This window comes from Opisthorchis viverrini (assembly GCF_000715545.1).
Source record: "Opisthorchis viverrini unplaced genomic scaffold opera_v5_81, whole genome shotgun sequence".
NCBI classification, from domain to species: Eukaryota; Metazoa; Platyhelminthes; class Trematoda; order Opisthorchiida; family Opisthorchiidae; genus Opisthorchis; species Opisthorchis viverrini.
This window is the reverse complement of record NW_008751736.1, coordinates 223618-238451: the sequence shown is the minus strand read 5'-3', so window position 1 is coordinate 238451 and position 14834 is coordinate 223618. Positions and strand designations below refer to the sequence as shown.

The window sequence follows — 14834 nt, the reverse complement described above, 5'->3', positions numbered from 1 at the left end:
CTTCCGAACGTTTAGTGTCATCACGTTACTACTCGATGTTTTACATTCGCCTGTCTTTACTTTTAGTTGACTCATGAATTCGGTAATATCGACCTATCTGAGGGGGTCTCCAACAGCTTCAGTTGTGTCAGAATCAGTGAAACATTTGACAAAGTGAGTGCATTTTACTTCAGATACATAATTTCTTTACTAGAGTTTTGGAGTCTGGGCCAGCAGGCAGATTGTCACCGTCGTTGTTGGAAGCCTTCCTGTTGGGTGACTCGGGTGCTCTTCAGTTTGTGAACAGAACAGCAAGTTATGACCCGCAAAATGTACTCCACCTGCTCAGCCTCCTTCAGGAACGGGGATTTTTGTAGGCAAATTCATTGTGGTGCTCATTTTCCTTCAAGGTCGTCAACCAACTTTTCTATGGAACACTGGGAAAATCTATGCCATTTGCTGTATGAACTTATGCGAACACGTCGAAATCCACAGTGTTGGACTTATGCTGTCAAATTTTTGAGTTGGTCAGAGTTACTCTCTCTGATTTCGACACGCGAAAAGCTCGTATGTACATGTTTTCAACTTTCACGTCAACTTCCAGCTTGATGGTTTGTGTGATATTTTGATACCGTCCTATGAGTTTGACAAACCTTTGGAGGCATCCTGTGATTTTCTTGCTCAACCCCTATATTCTAAGTGAGTTTTAAAATATTATCATCCTATCCATTTCCACATCATGTAACGCGGTTCGAAAAATTAGGGAAAAAATTTATGATTGACTAACTTGAGGATGAAGTCACTTGCTTGAACTTACTTGAATGGATCGAAACCCTGCCCCGGCCACATAGGGGGGCGAGATGGCCCAAGTGGTTAGAGCGCGAGTTTACTGACCGGAAGGTCCGTGGTTCGAACCCGACCTCCGCCTCTCGACTTCCCTTGTCTACGCTTAGACAACCTGGCAGTATCCCAGCCCTCATGCTTGCTTCGGGTGGCATGGCAGTTTAGGCACCGAAAGGGTGCTACAGCTGAACGATGGTCTGGCCACGTATCGAACTGATCTAGAAATGTGCTCATTAAGAAATTCAAAGTATTGAGGAGATTCTATCCACTTGTGTTTCATCATCACCTGGTAGCTAACATTGAGATACATGCAACTCTAGTCTGCCGGTTTTTGCAATCGGAAAAGAGGCAATAATGCGCACACTGATTAGTGTACCCGCATTAAGACTGTCGCTTGAGTGTTGCTGTCGGTGATCTCTAGTGTCTCTGTTCACCTCAGAGAAGACATCCCCCTCCGGAAGATGCCACTTTGCTGGCCCATTTGGGTAACCTTCAGAGAAAGAAGTATACAGTAAACGAGTGTAGCTTTGTATTTTTGTCCGAATACCTGTGGAACCAACACAACGCCCCCCAATGTGTTTTGGTTTGTCACTTAGAGTGTGTTTTCGTCGATCGCAGTCGAAACTAATTGACTGATGCGCGGTCTGCTGTTGATTCAGTCAGGGGAATTTCGATGAGAGGGTTGGTATATTCAGACCGTCGCTGTGATTCTTTCAAAGCGTTCCACACAAAGAAAACAAGAACCCGCTACGACCACGAATGTCTTACTGGTGACAGTCTATCCATTCCGTTCATTGAAGGCTTCATGAATTCAGTAACTCACATGCCTGTTCCCTCGGTGTTCGAGGGAACCCTGGCCTTTACAACCACGACTGATAATATGGTCATCCTTTGGCTGGTCACATCTGGGAAGAGCATTACCTTTGAGGGAAGCCCTTAGATGGCACCCGAACGCTATCAGTTTGAGGTTAACTGGACGAAATAGGAGACTTGATAACGAAATGTTTTTAATAAGAGTGTTTGGTATTAGTGACAGCTCATGCTGATCACCTTGCGTCGGTCGTCTCGTTTAAAACCATCCAAAGAGTGGTGGCAGATCACTGAAACTTCTAAAGTAGGACCTGTTACTGGAGTGGAGTATCTTTTCCGCCAGAAAAAGTCTTTGCTGACGGGGAACACTGCACTACAGGATGTTCCTCCATATTTCTCGTTCCATAAGTTCATCTCTCCTTTTTGCATTCCCACCACACAGATTACTGGCATTGTGCTTGTCCAACTTCCTGTCCACACCATCCGTATCGACGTTAAAAATCGTTGTGCGGCTAACCACTTTTGGGCTGTTACTGGTTAAGCTGGCTCCAAGTACCTACCTTCCGGTCCTAGACCAGTTGGCGGAAGCAGTCCACGAGATCACCAGACATAGCTCCATGGATAAATTGCATAGCACCGACGCCGTCCTGCCCTCGTTCGAAGAGGCATCCAAACTTTCAGTCGCTGTAAGTGCTGCTTGTCCACATTTATTTCACCCGAATCTGACCTCACTGCGAGTTCTTTGGTTATATTGCTCATACCCTCCTTCCATTTTCCCTTTCTGTCTTTTTTTTCAAAGAAAACGTTGGGTATCCTTCTGTTTGTGCTGCCACGTGCGCCGTGTCAACTTTTGACCATATTGAAGAATCTTTTGGTACTGTTCCCACGGGTATGTTCACTAAGACACTTTAAACTCCGTTTTGTTCAGCGATTGGCGTTTTTCAAGTTTTTTTCTGAGGCATCATCTTTGGATAGCACTTCTTTCAGACTTGTTTCACCTCAGCGTGGGGTGTAAATCGGTACAGGCCCAGGGGTTTAGCACCTCTTCAGTAGGCTCACTCGGAGACTTAACGTTCGTGCCATGCTTAGCAGTATCTTAGGCTTGGACCTGAGTGAAGTCCTTCAAATATTATTTAGACGATGCTGTCATCTGAGGCACCTGACCAGTTCTCCAGAATCTGCTACACTGCAGCGGATACAGTTCGGCATCAATTTAACTTTTTTAATCCTGGTATGGATCCACTATGAGTGTCCTTTAAGTCAGTTACAGTCAGGTAGCAGGTGACCCTTTCAACTTGACATGAGCTCATTGGTTAAGGCCTGAAATTACCGATCGAAAGGTCCTCGGTTCGAACCCGCTTTCTGCGTCTCCACTGCCCCTGTTTAGGCTTGGGCAAACTGGCAGTATCTCAGCCTTCGTGCTTCCTTCAGGTTGCGTGCAGCTAGGCACCGAAAGGGTGCTACAGTTGAACCATTATTGTGATCACTATTATTAAGATATGAGGATTATTTATGTGGTTTACTTCAAAGCAGCCCCCACATTTCGGAGTGACAGGATGAACAAGGATATGTCTCATGTCGAACGTTTGACTCTGGCACACGGCGAGATCTCAGGAACCTTCTCTCCTAACAAGTTGCTTGACGTTTGTTGATCTTCAACTCAGCTCATGTTCAACTCCTGTTTCAATTGGCGTTTTAATGCAAACTCGTCAGAGCTTTTGCTCATATTCATAGGCTTACATTAGGGTGAACATCATGGGGTATTCCACTCGTTATTGTTGCCCTATTTGAGGACTTGTTTGGCGTTGTCACTCTGGACTACTAGCTTTTGTGACTGTGGTGCTAAGTGGGAGCAATACACTTACCTTTAGTGTTATATTGGTGGATTCGTTTTGGACCTCATCTGGTCCATGCTTCTGGAGCCTTGCATGTCGACCAAGCAAGTAATGAGATTCTGAAACTTCCTAACTTGGCCTTTTTTTAACAAGTTTGTTAGTTCTTTAGTTATGATGGTACTGCTTTTCACTGCCATCCCGACTGCATACCGTCAGGTTCAGTTTCCTGGCGCGGGATTTTCTACCGTTGCTCTGTCTGATGTTCATCTACTCTGCTCACAGCTGTTCGAATTAAGTGCAGCGAATTCCATCACAGCTAAGTCTCGCATCAGAGCTTCTAACTCAGCTCAGGTCGACGGATTGTAAATAAGACCATATCTTTGCTTGGTATGACAGTTTTGTAACCATCGGTCGTACACTATGACCTCTAGAATTCTCACTTCCATTTTTCGAAGCTTGCTGAGAAAGAGGAACGATTTCAGACAATCCTAAACATTCTGACGCAGGCTATGAGGTTTCCGGCCTCCGTCACGAACACACCCCCTTCAGCGTTGAATGATGGAGAAGAAAAGGAGAACAGTCCGCGTCTTGGCCAACCGGCGATTTTCGCTCTCCGTACATTGGTCAAGCTGACTGATGCTCTACCTCAGTGTGATCTCCCAACACAAAGTGAGCTTATCTTTGGCGATACTTTGTGTTCTGTTTGCGCAGTTCCGTGACACTGTCTCATTGCAAATGTCTTTCGTTGAGCGTATGGTGACGAGTCAATTTCACGGAAGAAAATTTAGTTTTTTAGGGCTTAAGTATAATAGATTTTTCCGGCACCATTTGGTTTTTATTCGGGTGTGCAGGCTGTCAGACTTTCAATCCCCATTCTCATCATCCTGGCTCTTAGGTCAGTGAACTGGTATCTCCTGAAAGCACTGACCTGACTCAAAGTTATCCAAGTTATCAAAGTTATCCAAAGTTATCCTAGCTTTCTACGCAAAGTGCCGAAATGTGGCATTTGGCGCATGAATGGGCTAGAATAGGATAATAGGTCGGGACGCGCTAGTCTACCTTATCCATCGTGGATAATCCGTAAAATCTACTAGGGCGATCGTTCCTATGGTTGGCTTAATTGTTCTACACCAATTTCACCTAGCCCACTAGGAAAATGTAGACGAGAAACTTAGTGGTACGTTCTATCTCAATTGTTCGTTTAGACTGAGAAGTAGAGCGTATGTGGTTGACGGAGATTCGGGGAATGAGCCCCAAGACAAAATCGGTGGTGCCCTGTCGGAGAGTTTTCAGCAACCTTGTGAGTGGTGCGTTCTCCCAAGTAGAGAAGCTCTTTAACCTAGCACGCTTTCGCCAGTATGCACTTAATTGTGGGGAACTCTCATGCCTCGATGCGCTCCTCGCCCCTGTATGTGTGGGGGTCGAACGTTCCACTCTATTCTGTAATGAGTGCTGTCCTGACAACTTAGTTACCGTTCTACTTAGTGTTTTTCAACTAACAGATGTGAAACGGTGGAAAAGTCCATGAATCAGCGTGAAATCACCCGATGTGTTCGACCGAACAGAACAGGCCTGACTAAACATGAACCAATAATTTCACCTATCCCTTCAACGATTTCCCAGGCCCTGCTTCCAGTCTGTAGTTTCAAGCTTGTCAACTGTCTCTTGCAAGCGCCTGCTATCGGAGTGGGGTGAATAATATCGCACTCCTATTTCCATCGCAAATTCGCGGTTGAGGGAGTAAAAGGCGGTTCACGTATGCTATTTCTTTACCCGTCCTCTGCTATGATTGTATTCCAGATGATCAGTCTCAGTTCAGTTGAGGGCATTGTATTAATGGCTCTTCGCTGTCTAGCTGCCAGGCTGTGATCTTGATCGACTTTGACACGTTTTTGGCTTCTTCGTCGGTTTTATGTTACCCTCGGACGTGCGCCTTATTGCAGTTATCAGTTTCAGATGGACTGTTCCCGGGGGGGGGGAGACCGTCCTCTTAGTTGATCTTTTAGAATACGTTTCACTGGTAAACTAGTCCCAAAACGATATCACTTTGGGAAAACCTAACCACTCAACAGACTCGTTCAGATGTTCTCTTCAGAAGGGACTGATTGCATGCGTTATGCTATCGATTCGTTGGATCATCTCATAGCACTATGCTTCAGGCTTTATACTTCTAATGAGTATGTTTGATTGCTTGCCCTCAGCTCATGCAAACATGATGAATCAACTGTTCGACTTGCTACGAGTCTTTCCGACCAGTCTGGAACACGCCGAAGTTCGACTTCGTGCTTGGTGGCATTTTATCTGCCGACTACCGGGAGAGTTGTTGGATGAAGGTTTTAAACGGGTAAGTTTTTGTCACGTACGTGATTGGAAAAGAATGTGGTGCGGATCATCATAATTCCCAACGTCCTGCCAGTCATGCCTCCGCTGACCTAAACAATCGACCAATAAGTTGCAACAATTGAGAGTTGGTAAACACTAATAAAGGTGCCGATCGTTCAGCTGTAGTATCGTTTTCAGTGTCCAGTTGCTATGCTTCTTGGTGGAAGCACGAGGGCTGAGCTAATGCCATGTTACCGAAGCTTAGACAGAAGCAGTCGAGATGCTAAAGCCGAACCACGAACCTTCCGGTCAGTAGACTCGCCCCTCAATCAGTGAACTATCCCGGACTCAAGTTAGAAGGCAAGTTGAGAGAAAGGGCGATGCTGGGTTTGCTGATTTAGATCAGCATCCTTGTGTGTAATATGTTTGTCATCGCCCATGACATCCTGCCCGGAATATTTCGAAATATCCCCAACCGGTAAGGTTTTCCACTTGCTCCCCCCACCCCATCCCGTCCTGACACAACATCTACCGGCGTTTACAAGTTGTGTAATCAGTGATTGCACAACAATGGGGGACGAGATGGCTCAGTGGTTCAAACCCACCTCTGCATCTCGACCTTTCCCGTCTATGCTTGGGCAACCTGGCAGTATCCCAGCCCTCGTGCTTCCTTTGGTAGGCATGACAGCCAGACACCAAAAGAGTGTTGCAACTGAACGATTATCTAATTTTAACAATAAACTCAGTTGACCGGGTTATTTCTTTTGAATCTATGAATGTACCTACGAGCTTAACAGTCTAAGCTTCTAAATTATGTGGTTGACCGCTATAACTTTGTCAATGATTGGCTGTTCACGCAAGTCTCTCACTGACCTGAATGAAGCCTATTTTCACAGCCTGTATTTCAATGCATCCGATTCTAAGTGCGTTCACTCCTCGAGTGACTCGAGGAGATGATTGTTGGAAATGCTTTGTTTTTTGTACACTATGCTAAATTGCTTTTTCCCGCTATTTTTCAGTTTATTTCTCCGTTTCTGGCTAATCTACTGGGCCGGTACCTGAGTATCAGTGCCCCGCTGGGCGATCGTAAGTGTGAATAATTGTTTTCCAAAGTTTTCGGTTGTTCCGAGCTTGTCTGGTAAACTGTAGGGGTTTTGCTTTCATTAGTACATCGCCGGTTCCATCTGACGGCTCATTCAACAATTCTCTCCATGTCTGGTGTAAGGAGATCGGGGAATTTCGATAGAGATTCCTTTCCATAAAAGAAGTCAATCTTTATAATGCACCACTCATAAGGTTGCTGAAAACTCCGCGACAGCCCACGAACAGATTTGCCCTTCTTGGGGCTCATCAGGAAGGCGCAGTTTCCGAGTTTCCGTCAACCTTATGTTCTACTTGAAACCAAATTGCACGAAATCAGCGAAATACACTCATTTGCAAACAAATTTGGTTTTGCGAGAGACTCACCTGGAACCAAGCTGAATCTGTCGTTCGTGATGTTTCCAAGCAACTGAATGTGGTGCACCAGGCCGCCTCATGTTCCAGTTGCTACGATATTTGAGAAATCGCGATACACGTAATGCAATACTCATAAAGTTGCTGCTTAAAAACATCACAAAACGAGAGAATCAGTTGGGTTCCAGTTGAGTCTCTCGAAAAACCAAAATGTTTTTTGCAAATTAGTGTATATTCGCTAATTTCGTGCACTTTGGTTTCAAGTAGAACATAAGGTTGGGGGAAACCCGAGGACTGCGCCTACCTGATGAGCCCCAAGAAGGGCGAAACCGGTCGTAGGCTATCGCGGGGTTTTCAGCAACCTTATGAGTAGTGCATTACGAAAATATATATGTATCGCGGTACCTCGAATATTGTAGTGACTGAAACATAAGGCGGCCTGGTGCAGCATATTCAGTTGCCTGGAAACATCAAAACCGAGAGGTTCAGCTGGGTTCCAGGCGAGTCTCTCGAAAAATCAAATTAGTTTGCATATAAGTGTATCTCGCTGAAGTCAGATGTTGCATTCATCACTGAAAATGATCAAATCCACTCACACTACCATCAATGTGTAAGTAGCTCAGAGAAAGAATAATCTCACAAAATGAATGAAACTTTATCTGAAAAATCTTCACTCGAGGAACTGGTCACTACGTGATCACGTGATATGGTTTCCGTGATTGAGTGGCACTATGTCCTTTCTCACTACAAGCTAACGACATTGCTGCTCGGTTACTCAACCGAACGATTGAGTGTTCAAATTGCTAGATGGCAGATTATGGGTTGGAAACTTCCTGGAGATGGTGGTTCAAAGAAAGATTGAGACAGCTGTACAGTGCTTCTCGGCTTTCCATTATAGATTGACTTCACTCAGGGGACAAATGTTCGTTGAGACTCTCTCTCCAAAGCAACCTTGTAGATGTGTGTTCGCAACTTTTGAGCTGTCCATCTCTCCATTAGACGACCACCTCAACTCGATGGTTCTTTTGGTTGTTCCCAGGTTGTATTAGTATCCCAAATCGTGGAATTATATGCTCACAGGGCGTGCTGATCCAGGAAAGTTTATTAGAATGTAGCGTCAAAATGCAGAGGAATGCTTTGGGGACATTGCGTGTTGTGTGAAATTTATGTATGCGTGAAGCTTTGTTTTTACCCATTTCTAATCTAGACTATCAAATATTCATGATCAAAGTTTTCTGCATCCCCTTTCTAGCCCAACTGCATCGGTATAAGCTTAGCGATGGCAATGCATACGAGGGTAATTTTGAGGCATTGGAACTGACGCAGCATGTTTTCAACTGCCTTTTTCAAGGCGCTAACTTGAATCTGAAGCTGTTGGACCACGGTGAGTGCTGTGTGTTCGGTTCTTACGCTACTCACCTTTCGTGTATTCTTTCTCCCCCGATGCTAACCAACATGAGATGGTCATGTGATAGATGGATATGTGTTGAAGATGGAGGATTCTCAAGTGCTTCCGTATCCACCCTTACTTCTCTTACGGATTCTCAGTTGACATATTATTGGATACTGGTGGATGGACAAATGATCTTGATTCATTCGAGTTACTGGTGGCTTCACTGGAAATTGAAATCCAATGTGTACACTGACGATTCACCTAAACGACAGCTTCGTTACAGCAACTCAGATCCCAGTATTCCTTCCCTCTCTCCCCTACCGGGTCCGCTTTAGTTGGCGCTTTAGTACGGCTGGTAGACCCGTGTTTCGAAATGTTGAGCTTTATTTGACTCCTGTTATCAACTTGTGGATCGTCAGGCACTATTGCGGTGTCTGTGAAGCAAAGATGTCCCCCATAAATTCTTGACCCCCATTAAGGCGCTGTACGCCAACTCCCGCGGTCGTGTGAAGGTCTACAGGAAGCTCTCGTCTGAGTTCACCACATCAAGTGTTGTCCGACAGGACTGTCCTCTCTCACCTTTCCCCTTCAACTTCGTCATTGATGTGACCAGCCAGCCTACCAGCCTCTAATGCCTGTGAGGTCGATGTGCTCGCAAGGAGTTTGCTCACAGATATCTTCTTGGATCTGACCTCGTGGTAATGTAAACAATATTAAATGATCTAAATAATTTTGCCTCACGGTTCGGCATGCGCTTCAAACCTGCAAAGTGTAAAGTGCTACTGCGAGATTGCGTGGGCTCGAACCCTAGCCTAATGCTTGCGGATGAATCGATCGAGCTAGTAGACAAACTTGTTTACCTGGGCAGCTGTATCGCTCCCGGTGGTCTCACGAAAGATGAAAGTTCCACCCGGATTGGGAAGGCCAGAGCAGCTTTTGCGAACCTACGTCACCTGTGGCGTAGACGTGACATCAGTTTCTCTGTCAAGGGTCGAGTTTACAATGCTGCGGTGCGCTCCATATTACTATATGGATCAGAAACCTGGCCGCTGCGCGCCGAGGACGTCAAAAGACTTTCAGTGTTTGACCATCGATGTCTTCGGAGCATTGCCCGAATCTGGTGGGAACACCGGATTAGGACTGCTGAAGTACGTCGAATGGTATTCGGGAGAAATAACTCACCCTCGATAGATGAACTGATCACAGTGCATAGGTTGCGCTGGCTTGGCCACGTGCTGTGTACGCCAGTCGACCGACTTCCTCGAAGGGCTCTTTTCGCACAACCACGTGAAGGGTGGAAGAGAGCCAGAGGTGGTCAAACAATGACTTGGCAGCGAAGTATAAAAGCCGTTACCAGCAAACGCAGCTGCGCTGGTCATTGCCTGGGTGGGGATCCCGAGACGGTCCATACCAATGGTTGGAGACATTGTCAGACATGGCCCAGCCGCCCCCTCAATGGCGCTCGTGTATCTAAGCTATTGCCTTCAATGCATAGCTTCCCCCACTTGACAGCCCACTGACAGTGCTGGATTTTGTGCACCAATTTATCGTCTCCCGCCTCCAATGCGCACCTACCTACCTACACCCCCCCAACTCATCAGTGAACGCAACTTTGGCATCTACAACCACTGTACGACGAGTACGCGGTTATTACGGCTGACAATGATGATGATGATGAGTGAATAGGCAATTGGTTTATCAAGTTTCATAACCATCTGTCTGTCTTCCTGACGACCTTCTGGTTTGTAAGAATTGTATTTATCCGCCCGATGGCTCTCAATTTGGATGTCGATACCATGTTGGGATTTTCTAAAACTGGTCACATCTCTGTAAAAACACTCGAATCCGTGGTTTGGTAATTGTCGGACGATTTCTGTTGGCTTTGTGATCGGGGCGCATATTGCCGACTCGAGGTTCCAACCTTTTCGACTGCTCTTGTTTATGGGCAATCTGACGGTATTTCAGCTCCGGCGCCTTCAGGTCACATAACGGCTATGAGCCACGAGAAGTAATCTGGATGTTCATCTATAGTTGGATTGCCTTACGTAATGGAAGACTGGGTATATCAGGTATCGTACCTTCCAATTCCAAATTTATCGGCTGGCGATACTAGCCGATTTAGCGTTCGATAGTCTAAATTGGCTGAACAAAAGGTTACCTTATCGATCCTATTTAGCTCCACGATGTTAGTCTCAGTAAGGATGAAAAGCTTTTGGCGTGTGGTGACATCTTCCCAGAATGTACGCACCCTTGCTTCTCCCTGTGTGTGAGTGACGTATGGCCTGACTGCTGCATCCAGGTTTTGGAAAAGGTCGGCAGTGTGCTAACATTCACCCCTTCAGCAGATTGTTTTTCTCCTTACAGAATCCCAAATCCGATAATAAACTTTTAATGACTGTCTCCCTCTTGAGAGGTGACTTCCAGCTGGTCGCTTGTCAACTTTGAACTCCCTTCTCTGCAGAGGCGATCCCCTTTAGTCGGTTTCTGCAGATGATCTCTCCAGCGAAGTATATCTGCAAGTCAGTCATTGAATTATTCAGTGACCATTTCGAAATGATAATTTACACCAGCACGGATAATTTTCTGCCTCATGTGTCTTCAATGTATGGTTTTGGGAACTGAGTTAGTTCAGTTTCGCTCTGTTTGGTAATGTTGTTTATTTCACTGTGTATAGGGGTCGATGTGGCTCAGTGGTCAAGCCGCGAATTTACCGACCTGTATCGACTTCCCCTGTATAGGCTTAGGCGACCTGGCGGTATCGCAGCCTTTGAGTTTCCTTCGGGCGGCACTGAAAGGGTGTTACGTAAAGCCGAGTTCATCGTCACCATTAGTCAGCTGTTTTATTTCTCTCACTGAAGTTCTGAGGTCTATCACCACATGCATGTGCCAAATGCTTGGTGTGGAACGGGAGACTTGGCACACTTCTGATAGGAGCTGCTATCTCTGCATCTCAGTGGCGTGTAACTCATGTAAAGGGAAACGAACCGTGTATGGGATCGTCCACAACTTCTCGAGTGTTCCTCCCCTTTGTACGATTGTGCGCTCGCCCAATTTACCTAGGTGATAGTAAAGAATGCCAATCTACTTTGTTTCTCTTCTTCAGTACCCTGTTTGCAGGCCGATTCGGATTTTCTCGTTCACAATAGCTATCCGCTTGTGGTGGCGTTACTCCACTGGATGAGACTGATTTGTGGTCATGCTTTCGCTCGCAACTCGAGATTCCCAACCGCCTGTTTACCAGCGCAACCGGTAGATCGCATATGGACAGATTGCATCCGTCTAGTTTTGGAGTCGGCGAGAACTGTGCTCACATCTGACGAGGATAAGAACGGTCAACAGGTGGGTAGGATTTCATGTTCACCGCAGCTGGTACTCCCCAGACCACTGCTGCATAGCGCTCCTCACTATTCTCTTGTTCCGCTTGCAGCTGGGTGTCATCCGGTCACCATCAATGGGAAAGAGACCGGCGCGTTCAAAATCCGTAACCGTCTTAGAACAGGTACTTTGTTGCACTTGCCATCTCCTCACTCCCGGTTGCCTTGGAGCGCTTGACAACAGATCTAATGATCTGCCGGCCGGGTCTCCCGATGCACCACAGAGTCTGGTAAGTAGGCACTTTTGATTCTGCATTCCATCCAATTTTCACTGAATAACTGATCAACATATGGGCCAGAATTCAGGTCTGATGGAGAAAACCGGTCACTGTACCTGGAATTTTTTTTACTAATCCAACTTCTCTGGGTCCCCGTTAATGTTTGACATGACAGTACGCCGGCAAACGGCACAATAATGCAATGTTTGTTCTTGTTCTTTCGCTCAATATTCACTGTTGACCGGTTGTGTGGTTTTGTGCGTTTATCGACTGGTAGTTATTCACTAACCTCTTCTCGCTACGAAGAGACCTAATTTGCCAGCACACTGACGATCCCACAAATTGATAGTTGCGAAGTTCGTGTATGTTGCACTAACCATTGACTGAGGTGTTGCAATGTCATGATTATCTGTCAATTTCGAATCGTAGGTCACGACGAATTCTGTGCTCGGTAGAGCTGTCACGCTTGCGTATCCTCCCATACTACTCCTTTTTCCCTGAATGCTTCCGTGCGCTTCCAGATTACCCACTGTTTATTTCAACCTGATGCACATTTCATCGTTATGTGTTTGATATTGCAGCTTCTTTTTTTATTCTACAGAATATTATTGAGTCACTGACAGAACTGATACTACAGTACCCTGTTCCTTCTCAAAATAAGGTGAGACACTGTTTCACTGCGTTTTTATCCAGTCTATTCGTTGTCTTGCATGTCGTTCCGATCAAATTACAGGCGAAGAACGGTTAGTACCATTCTTCCTTTCATAGAAGATCGTTGTTGAAGCGGCTCATCGATTCACTCCTCCATATTGGTTTACTCTTAGTCGAAATTCTCGTAGTTCGCACGCCCATTCCGTACCGCATTCATGTTCAATCTGATAAAATCGTATCTTCAATTCCCAACAGACGGAACTTTTGTTCGAAATCCTGCTCAAGACCCTGGAATTGGGTGGACAGTGGATCAGGCCAGACACTAAACCTGAATTGTTTGGCACCGATGACCGAGAAAGGTAATGACCGTCCTACACCGCCCTCCCCCTTTGACCCAGGTCATCCTGATTGTTTTGGTTTTTTCACTGCAGTATATTCACCCCCACGTCCCACTTTAGACGGGAGCGTTTCCTGTTGAAATGCCGGTCTATGCTAAAAAGCGGAGAAGCATTGTAGAGCTGTTGCATCCCTGTTGCCCTGTTGTTGAGGGCGAGATGGACCAAGTGGTTAGAGGGAGCATTTCTGAAATGCCGGTCTATGCTAAAAATCGGAGAAGCATTGTAGAGCTGTTGCATCCCTGTTGCCCTGTTGTTGAGGGCGAGAGAGATCAAGTGGTTAGAGCGCGAATTTACTGACCGGAAGGTCCGTGGTTCAAACCCAACCTCAGCATTTGGACTGCTCCTGTCTAGACTCGGGCAACTTCGGACGGCACCTCAGCCTTCGGGTCTCATGACAGCTGTGAACCGGAAGGGTGTTGTAAGTGAACGGTTATGATGTCTAACCTGGAAAAGCAGCACCCTGTGTTTGTTCTAAATTGGAACCCATTTTTTCCTTGTGGGAAAATCGATTGTCGGATGCACCAGGTGGCTTATGATCACACTTGTGCCCATGACTAATGTGATTAACACAGTTTGTTTGTTTTAACCTAGCTGCGGATCCGAATGATTTGTGCCTACTCCCTTTTCTTATTCTCTTGATGGACCCCCGTGAGATAACTGCTACAGCCCTGAGTAGGGTAAAGCAGTACCGTACAGTCTCTGTTATTTAGTAGTCAACTGCAGATCCACTAGCTCAGCTCCGAAAAGTCGTTCAGCTTTAGTGCCCTACTAACTTTGGGTTCTCGGAACATGCACGCGAAGCGCAGTATCACTGTCTGAAAAATCTTTACATTACCCTCAGGCAGCTACGGTCTTCTCGTTAACGTATTTGTTCTGGTCACATTGCATGACGTGCCCTCGTATCACTGACCTTCAAACTGGAACAAACCAGTTGTTGATTCAAATATTTTCACTATCATTCATACCTAGACCCTTATTTCCAACTCACCCCTCAAAGCGGAAGTTCTGACGAGGCAGTCCGTTTATTACACAAGCTCGGATTTTGTGTTCATTCTACTCTTGTATGCCCAGGTTTTGTAGGCTTGTTATTTGGTTCCTATCAGGATGAAGCGAGTTTGGTAGATGCTGACCGCTTATATACACTTTGGTGTGCAAATCTATCGCAATCTCCTACCCTGTTTCGCTACCCGCTTTAGGATTCTTCGTCGTTGGTGTTCGCTCTCAATCCGGCTTATCAATTTGGATCCGCGTTTGGATATGGGCGAAGCGGATGCTGTCTCCACACATTCCCGAAAGGGTGGTGAATTTCTCAGGCTTTTGCGTCAAGTACTCTCCGCACTCCTGCCGGACTGTGTTCAATTGGCAGCCGCCAAACATTCCTCCACAGACTACGGTAGTCAGGATTCGACAATGAGCGTTTTTCTGGGCCAGAGTATGTTCATTTAAATCGGTCACCCGCTTGTGTGTGTGTGTGTGTGCTAAAACACTCCTTCGTTTTCGTTACGCGATGGTGGTGGTGGGTGTGCACAGTATTCTAATGCGAACTTCAGTCGCCT

At 46.0% G+C, this 14834-nt stretch overlaps 2 protein-coding genes across 2 annotated transcripts in view; one reads left to right on the top strand and one right to left on the bottom strand.

Annotated features, from left to right (window-relative positions):
* The window catches only part of T265_04691 (hypothetical protein), a gene marked incomplete at both ends in the record, with an annotated part of 42456 nt that overhangs the window by 8529 nt on the left and 19093 nt on the right, over positions 1-14834 (bottom strand). The gene's annotated exons all lie outside the window — the stretch shown is intronic.
* The window catches only part of T265_04689 (hypothetical protein), a gene marked incomplete at both ends in the record, with an annotated part of 42328 nt that continues 27902 nt past the window's right edge, over positions 409-14834 (top strand). The window contains 11 exons of the mRNA XM_009169493.1: positions 409-546; positions 584-678; positions 2075-2318; positions 3899-4136; positions 5669-5811; positions 5988-6097; positions 9449-9785; positions 11755-11976; positions 12065-12241; positions 13136-13239; positions 14475-14710. Coding sequence (XP_009167757.1) covers positions 409-546; positions 584-678; positions 2075-2318; positions 3899-4136; positions 5669-5811; positions 5988-6097; positions 9449-9785; positions 11755-11976; positions 12065-12241; positions 13136-13239; positions 14475-14710 — 2044 coding nt within the window. The remainder of the gene's footprint in view (positions 547-583; positions 679-2074; positions 2319-3898; positions 4137-5668; positions 5812-5987; positions 6098-9448; positions 9786-11754; positions 11977-12064; positions 12242-13135; positions 13240-14474; positions 14711-14834) is intronic.